General features: G+C 31.2%; 3 protein-coding genes across 3 annotated transcripts; 2 read left to right on the top strand and 1 right to left on the bottom strand.

Moving 5' to 3' along the window:
- Positions 1–1,019: 1,019 nt before the first annotated feature.
- LOC123909768 (2-hydroxyisoflavanone dehydratase-like) lies at positions 1,020–2,356 on the bottom strand. The gene has a single exon (XM_045960656.1). The coding sequence runs from the start codon at positions 2,174–2,176 to the stop codon at positions 1,175–1,177; it is 1,002 nt and encodes a 333-aa protein (XP_045816612.1). The 5' UTR covers positions 2,177–2,356; the 3' UTR covers positions 1,020–1,174.
- Positions 2,357–4,926: 2,570 nt separating this feature from the next.
- Positions 4,927–5,913, top strand: LOC123905477 (2-hydroxyisoflavanone dehydratase-like). The gene has a single exon (XM_045955095.1). The coding sequence runs from the start codon at positions 4,927–4,929 to the stop codon at positions 5,911–5,913; it is 987 nt and encodes a 328-aa protein (XP_045811051.1).
- A 1,355-nt stretch (positions 5,914–7,268) lies between these two features.
- On the top strand, positions 7,269–8,267 carry LOC123910030 (2-hydroxyisoflavanone dehydratase-like). The gene has a single exon (XM_045961055.1). The coding sequence runs from the start codon at positions 7,269–7,271 to the stop codon at positions 8,265–8,267; it is 999 nt and encodes a 332-aa protein (XP_045817011.1).
- The last annotated feature ends 218 nt before the right edge of the window (positions 8,268–8,485 follow it).

Raw genomic sequence — 8,485 nt, forward strand, 5'->3', positions numbered from 1 at the left:
GCCGACACTCAAAGGTACAAACACATGACAGGCCCAATAAACGCAACAAACAAAGCTAGAAACACAACAGACAGGCTAAACAACAGCATTCACTCTCTCTATTCAGAACATGTCATGTCAAGAAACAAAAACAGCAAGACACTCCTCCTCACATCGTGACACACCAACGGACAGCATCCACTCTCTCTATTCAGAACAATGTCATGTCAAGAAACAAAAATATTCATCACGAGCTTGTATTATAATTTTTGGTTCTCTTATCTTTTTATTTTTGTTCTAAAACTTTAAAAAATTTGTTATTTATTTGAGTTTTACAAAACTTAAGTAGTTACTTTATGTAATTGTGTGTAGAGAATACTCAGTTTACACCGAAAAAAACTTTGATTCTTTTATCTTTTTATTTTTTTTCCAAAACTTCCATTCTTTTTCAAAATCAAGATAGAAATTAATGATATTTTATCATTTATATCTTTACAAAAACTAAAATCATTCATTAAATGAATTTTCTCGTTCTTAATAAAATAAGGGAAGATGAAAAGAAAAGAAAAGAAAAGAAAAGAAAAGAAAAGAAAAGAAGATAAATGAATTATTATATATTCTCTCCAATCCATTCCTAAATGATTTTTTTGTGGTGAAGATGAAGATGGAGATGGAGAGAAAAGAAGATAAACATTGTTACATTTTAAACTTTTTTATAAAACAATAAATCACGGACACGTCAACCGTTTGAAAAAAGTTTAAATTGTGTACTTTTTAAGAGATAAATGATCTAAACATGACAATAATAAGAAGATAAATGACTCAACTATTACAAATATGAATCTATGATAAGAGATCAAAGAGCAGTTATTCCATTTATTATGCTTCTTCCGATACATCAAAATATTAAGGGCATTGGTATTTAGTAAGAAAGATGTAAGAAAAAAGATAAGAATTCATCAAAATAAGGAATTTACCCAATTAGAAAATGACCAACCATACATGAGAATGGGTTGATTATAATTTATAAGTGTTAAATATTAGCACATACTTTTTTTTCTTACTAAATATTAATAAACACAACACATACTACAGTACTTTCTTAATAAATAAATAATTGATAGAATAATACAAGACAAAGACATCTTATTTAGTTATTGAAACACTCATTCTAAGATGATTTGAAAGGGACGAATCAAACAAGAAAAGAAGCCAAACGTTTGATCAATTGTTTAGCCCTATCAGTTTCAGGTTTGAAAATCTGGAAACCATGTGCCTCATCCCCAGCATCAAACAATTCAATTTCACCTTGCCATCCACTTTTTTTGACAGATTCATAGTACAAAATATCTCTGTCTTTAAACTCATCCTTGTCAGTAATAATAACCAGAATCTTAGAACAACCTAGTGTAGCCAAACTAGGTGCACCAGGAGCACAAGGGTTAACCATAGGGTTATCAATTCCACCCTCTGCATTAGGGTACACAAATTTCCACACTTTCATAGCCAAGCTATTCTCATGCTCCTCCACAGGCTCAGACCCAATTGGCTTTGAGCCCCAGAAAAAAGGAGTACATAGCAAAGCACCCAATATTTTAAGATTGTTTGGTAAAGCTTCGGTTCCGGCACGTATAGCTAAGTTATGAGTAATGTTAGCACCATTGACATCACCACCTATGTAAACTCTGTTGAAATCACCATAATCTAGTAACCATGACTCTGTTTCTATGTTATTGTTGGTGGTGGTGTCGTTGCTTGTGTGAGAAGCAACCCATTGAAGAGCAGTCCAACCATCTTCATAAGCTGCAGGAAGAGGATGTTCTGGAAGAAGTCTGAAATCTATAGAAACAGCTATTATATTTGCTTCAGAAGCCAAGAGATTGAGGTAACGGTGGCAGAAAAAAGAGAAGGGTGATTCGACGCAAAAAGCACCGGCGTGAAAGTAGAGCAAGATGGGAAGTTTGTGGTTGTTTTGGTGTGATTTTGGAAGGAAAATGCGAGCGGAGAGGGGAGGGTTGCTAGTGTTTGAGATAACAATGTCTTTGGATGAGACACCAGTTTGAGGGTCTTCAATGGAAGGTGGAACCATTGGAGAGCTCATGAGACGTTCTATGGTGCCATCTTTGTAGACACGGATAAGAGGTAGAAGCTCTTTTTCTATCTCTTTGTTGATGATGGTTTTGGAAGAAGCAGCCATTGAAATTTTGGTAGAATAAACAATATGAGAGTGAGGATGATGAAATGAATATGAGAAGAAGGGTTGTTATATATTGAATTTATAGTCTACTAATTTGACTGAATATTTTTTTTTTTAGTCAAAAAATAATACTATTTAATTTTCCACTATATGATTTGGTAGTCAAATTTGAACAACATTTGAATGGTTTTTTTTATTTAACTTTCCACTTGAGGGCGGTGGTGTCACTGTCAGGGAGATGATGTATCATGCTGCCCACTCAGTATCAACCTCAATCAAGTAATGAAATTCAAATAAAATTCCTCATTACTCTAATACACTTATTTTGACCATAAACTACTCAATCATTGAAATTGCATCCACATTCACTTTCTTGGATTAGGTAAGACCTTGTCAACATGTAGTAGGTTTCTGTATTTTTTTAATTAAATTATGAGTAAACTGTTAAATATTCCGGTGAAATTTTAAAATTCGTCAAATACTCTTCCTGAAGTTTGGAAATAGGCAAATATTCTCCTGAAATTATAAAAAAGTCAATTAATTTGTCCTCTGACACTACCCATCAGAGTCCACGTCAGGGAGTAATTTGATTGACGTTTTATAATTTCAGGAGGTACTTGCCTATTTCCAAATTTCGAAGAGGTAATTAACAAATTTTGAAATTTCAGGAAAATATTTGGCAGTTTACTCTTAAATTATCTAGTGATATGAAGACAATATTTTAATTTAACTACTAACTCAATTTTAATGCGAAAAAAAGTTAGCATGAAGATACATCATAATGATTCAAATAAAGAAATATTTTATAATAACCTTAGGATGGAAATCATCTTTAGAGTTGTTCTAAAGACAAGCAAGACCCTATTATATATTATTGACCAATACTTGAGTCATGTATATTATTATATAAAGCTGGCATGTGATTCAGCAAAGTAAACGGGACTTGCTCTCAAAGGGTGCACTTACACTTACACAGCCTCAAGTTCTTAAATTTATACCAATAATTTTTTTTTATTAATTTTGCAACCCCTCAAATTATTATGTTTGCACCACTTGCATTCTTGTCTCCCTTAAGTCAACATATACAAAAACGTCATTTTAATACAAAACTGGCAATTGGCACACTTGCAAAGAAAGGCACAATGATACACAAAGAAGACACAAGTAAGAATTTTAATTTAATTTTGTTAATGAAATTGAATTGAGAAATTAAAATTACTTCACAATTGATAATCGAATTTGGTTATATGAATTTACCCAAATCTCTTATGCCACTAAGCTAGAGATTATAAAATGATATTTTTGGTACAAAATATATTTATTAACTAACTACTCTAATCTTAATTTCACAATTGAGCAATATTTCCATCATCACATGACCGTATAGACACACTCACATGATTTTTTTGATTATTTATAAAATAATTAAAAAAATAAATTTTGTAAGTGTAATTAAGAGAATTATATTTAATTATGTAAGTATGTGACCCTATAAAAATAATTCAAGATGCTATGATGATAGCGTATATGAGACAAATGAGAATGATGATATCTTTTTGACATTATATTAATAATATCTCATTCCTTATATCATTAAAAAGTTTTTAACATGTTAAAGAATTATGATAACCAACACAAAGACCAACACGGATATTGTATACCAACCCAATACGGTTTACATGCTTTTTTAATACCAGCTAGGCTTTTTTATAAAAGATAATTTACTTGTTAGCTTTGTTAAATAAGTAATAAGTGATACATTTGATCCATCGATGTTCTTAATTAAAAAAACAAGACTTTCATTCCAGTTAATAGGTCCATATGTGCCATTAGTAAAAAACTTCCATAAGCCAATTGGGATTATGAAAATATAACTGACTTTGTTTACATATTAGTACTAATACTGTTTGTGTCAGTGGCAGTATTACCTTGCGCTTGCAGAGTTTACTAAAGAAAAATTGTATGGTGGTCTATATTCTTTAATTAAACTCTCCAAATTGAATATATCAAATTTTAAGTGGAATGCATCAATAATTATTTTAAGTACGAAATGGTTTAGCCAATGGTTTAATATTTTTGAGATACATTAAAATTAACAATTTTTGTGTTTTTTAAATGTCATTAATTTTTATGTGTCTCAATAGCGCATATCAAATGATTTTGAATTTGTCTGAAATTTTACATAAATAATCTATATAATGTAAATTTTTAATCCACCGATAGATTTAATAAAGTTATATCGGTTAAAAAGTTATTGAGATGTGTAACATTTGTGTCAAACTAGTTGGTGTCAACAGATCCTGACTAATATATATATATATATATATAGTCCTTTATCTTTTAACAAAGAACTAAATGCATGAATAAGTTATTTTATCAAAAAAAGTTCAGATGATAATTCATTTTAATTCTTTGCTTGTAAGGTACAAATACAATGCATAAATTCTTCACTTTTTTAAATCATAAAGGTCTTTACTTATAGATGGTCAAATATTCATATCTATTACATTTTGAACCTAACTATAATAAATACAAGTTAAAAGTATTTGACTTAAATTTAGATCAGATTGATCATGTTAACTTTTATTTTACATTTAATGTGTCATAAATCAATTTCTTAAACAATGTACGTAATAAAATAAATAAATAAATAGAGAACTTGCTCCATGAAAATATTATTCCTTCTGTATTTTTTGCATGCTATAACCTTCAAATATTAAGTAAAAAAAAACCTTCAAATTAACTAGAAAATGGATTTGACATCAAAGAAGGAGATAGTGTCAGAAATTCCAAAATTCATTCGTGTCTACAACGATGGAACCATAGAACGTCTCAATGACATGCCAAGGGTCCCACCTTCACCACAAGACCCTGAAACAAATGTCTCATCTAAAGACATTCTCTTTTCCAATGACCCTCCACTTTTTGCTAGACTTTACCTACCAAAACTATCCAACAAAAAGCAAAAAATACCAATCTTAGTTTATTTTCATGGTGGTGCATTTTGTTGTGAATCACCTTTTGCATCACACCATCACAAATATTGTAACATTATTGCTTCACAAGGAAATGTTGTAATTTTTTCTATTGAATATAGAAGAGCACCAGAACATTTTCTTCCAACACAATACAATGATTGTTGGCTTGGTCTCAATTGGGTTGCATCACATAATACTACAATTGAAAATGTTCCAAAAAATAGTGACCCTTGGATTATTAATCATGGTGATTTTAACAAAGTTTTCATTGGTGGTGATAGTAGTGGTGCAAACATTGTTCACAACATTGCTATGCGTGCAGGTGTTGAAAAATTACCTTATGGTGTTAAAATATTTGGTGCTTATGCGAACCATCCATTTTTTTGGGGTTCAAAACCAATTGGATTTGAAAACGTTGAGAAATTTGAGAAAACAAGTGAAACTTGTAATTTGGTATGGGAATTTGTGTACCCTTGTGCTCCTTTTGGGATAGATAATCCCAATGTGAATCCATTGGGACCAATGGCACCTAATTTGAGTACACTTGGTTGTTCTAAAATGCTTGTTACTATTGCTAGCAATGATCGTTTTAGGGATAGAACATTTTTATATTATCAAGCTGTGAAAGAGAGTGAATGGAAAGGGGAAGTGGAATTGTTTGAAGAACAAGATGAAGACCATGTTTATTATATGTTCCACCCTCATTCTGATAAGGGCAAGAAACTCATCAAACTTGTGGCTGATTTTCTTCACAAGTGAAACAATTTTTTTGAAAAAAAAATTTACATTAGTATCTTGCAAGTTTACAAATTATTATTATGGGTTAATTTAATAAGGATGTGACATGCTTGCTAATGTTAGTTTCTCCTTTATGTTTGTTTTATTTATTCAAAAGCTTCACTTTATATGGTGTGAGATTTGTATACACCCTGAATTAAATGGTGTGAGAATAATCTTAATCTTTGAAGATGATCAATGTTACACATAATAACTTCAAGATGTTGAACTTCCAAATGATGTAAAACAAGATTAGAGTGTGTTGACACCAAATACAATCGTTATAGGCCGATTTACAATTTTTTTTTTAAATTTAAAGAGTCAATTTGTAATATTTAAAATAATTAGGAACCAATTTAAAAATTTTGAAAAAAATGTGACCGGCTTGCAAAATTTGAAATAAAAAAAAAGACAAAATTTACATGCATTTCCATACATACATTTCTTACTTTTCTACTTACAAAGAGGTGGTTATTTGTGTTTTTTCATTTTGAAAAAATAAAAGAAAATTATTTTTTAATAAAAAAAAACTACCTCTTTGTGAGAGGAAAAGTAAGAAATGCATGTATGAAAATGCACGTAAGTTTTGTCCATAAAAAAATCATGATAATCAATTTCACATTCACATTGTATGAAAAGATTTCAAATTCATATTGCTGAGATTATGAAATCAAATTTTTATCACCGACATTGAGTTAACATATCTTAAACACTTTTTTTTTAAGTAAAAAACATATAGACATTATTGTCAATATCAAATCAGATTTCATCCTCAATTTGTAACTTTTTAGTCATAGAATTCTTTACTTCTAAGGTAAAAAATTCATACTAATACATGAATTGTTTTAAGTTTTTTTAGGTAAATGTTCTAAGTCCTTTATCTTTTAACAAAGAACTAAATAAATGCATGAACTGTTTTCTTTTTTGACAAAAAATGCATGAATCAGTTATTTTATCCAAAAAAAAGTTCAGATAATAATTCATTTTAATTCTTTGATTGTAAGGTACAAATACAATGCATGAGCTTTTAAATAATTAATAATGTTTTAGTCAAAAAAAATAAAGTAAATAATTAATGCTGCCTCAAAATTTTTTATTAATTAATGCATTCAAAATTCTTCACTTATAGACAGTCAAAAGTTCATTCTATTATATTTTGGATTTAAGTATAAACAAAAGTCAAAAGTATTCGACTTAAATTTAGACCAGATTCATGTTGACTTTTATTTTACATTTACTAAATGAGTATAATATTCCAAATTTGAGTGTTTCACACACACAGAGACATATATAAATTGCACGAGGTGTTGTGAACAATATTTGCATGCTTAATTAAAATGGCTTCCTCAACAGGCACCAATGGAGACAAGGTAATAGTCCACAACCTGCTCCCCCACATAGCTGTCTATAGTGACGGTACCATAGATCGTCCACGCAACCTTCCGATTGTTCCACCACAAGAAGAGGACCCTGTAACCGGTGTCTCATCCAAAGACATTGTCTTTTCGAATGATCCTTACCTCACTGCTAGACTTTTCCTTCCAAAACTAACACAAACCAATGATCAGAACCAAAAACTCACCATCTTGGTTTATTTTCATGGTGGTGGATTCACCTTTGAATCAGCCTATGCAATACACCACCACGCATATTGCAATCTCTTAGCTTCTCAAGCAAATGCTGTGGTTGCTACCATAGAACATAGAAAGGCTCCAGAGTATTATCTTCCTACAGCTTATAATGATTGTTGGGCTGGTCTCTGTTGGGTTGCTTCTCATGCAACTCAAAATCCCATAAACAGTGACCCTTGGATCACCAATCATGGTGATTTTAACAGAATTTTCATTGGTGGTGATAGTAGTGGTGGCAACATTTCTCTCAATGTTGCTATGCGTGCTGGTGTTGAAGCTTTACCTGGTGGTGTTAAACTACTTGGTACTTATGCTAACCACCCTTACATTTGGGGTGCAAAACCAATGGGGAAGGAACCTGTTATAGGATTTGAGGAGACTCTTCAATCTAGGATTTGGAAGTTTGCTTACCCTTCTGCTCCTGGTGGGTTAGATAACCCTATGCTCAATCCAATGGCTTCTGGGGCACCTAGTTTGGCTACACTTGGTGGCTCTAGGCTGCTTATTACTGCTGCTGGCAAGGATCACCTGTTATTTAGGGACAGAACCGAAAGATATTATGAGGCTTTGAAGGAGAGTGGGTGGAAAGGGGAAGTCGAATTCTTTGAAGAGAAAGATGAGGATCATGTATATTACATGTTTGATCCTAATACAGAGAACGCTAAAAGATTGTATAAAGTTGTGGTCGACTTTCTTCGCCGCTAAAAAGGGCTACTGCATATCTCAATAATAAATTTTGGTTTTGCTATTTTTATAATTAATAGATGTTGTTTTTACAAGTTTCTCAGCTGAGATTATGCATCTCCCTGTTAGCATCTCTCAATAATAAATTTTTGGTTTTGTTATCTTCATAATTAATATTTAGATGCTTTTGTCCAGCAATTTTGTATTGGTTTCATTAGGATATATAGGATAAGAAGCTC

The sequence above is a fragment of the Trifolium pratense genome, linkage group LG2, assembly GCF_020283565.1.
Source record: "Trifolium pratense cultivar HEN17-A07 linkage group LG2, ARS_RC_1.1, whole genome shotgun sequence".
Taxonomy (NCBI): Eukaryota; Viridiplantae; Streptophyta; class Magnoliopsida; order Fabales; family Fabaceae; genus Trifolium; species Trifolium pratense.

What these genes read in the sequence shown, in the direction of transcription:
- LOC123909768 (XM_045960656.1), bottom strand. Translation starts at nt 2,176, where the DNA reads ATGGCTGCTTCTTCCAAAACCATCATCAACAAAGAGATAGAAAAAGAG.
- LOC123905477 (XM_045955095.1), top strand. Translation starts at nt 4,927, where the DNA reads ATGGATTTGACATCAAAGAAGGAGATAGTGTCAGAAATTCCAAAATTC.
- LOC123910030 (XM_045961055.1), top strand. Translation starts at nt 7,269, where the DNA reads ATGGCTTCCTCAACAGGCACCAATGGAGACAAGGTAATAGTCCACAAC.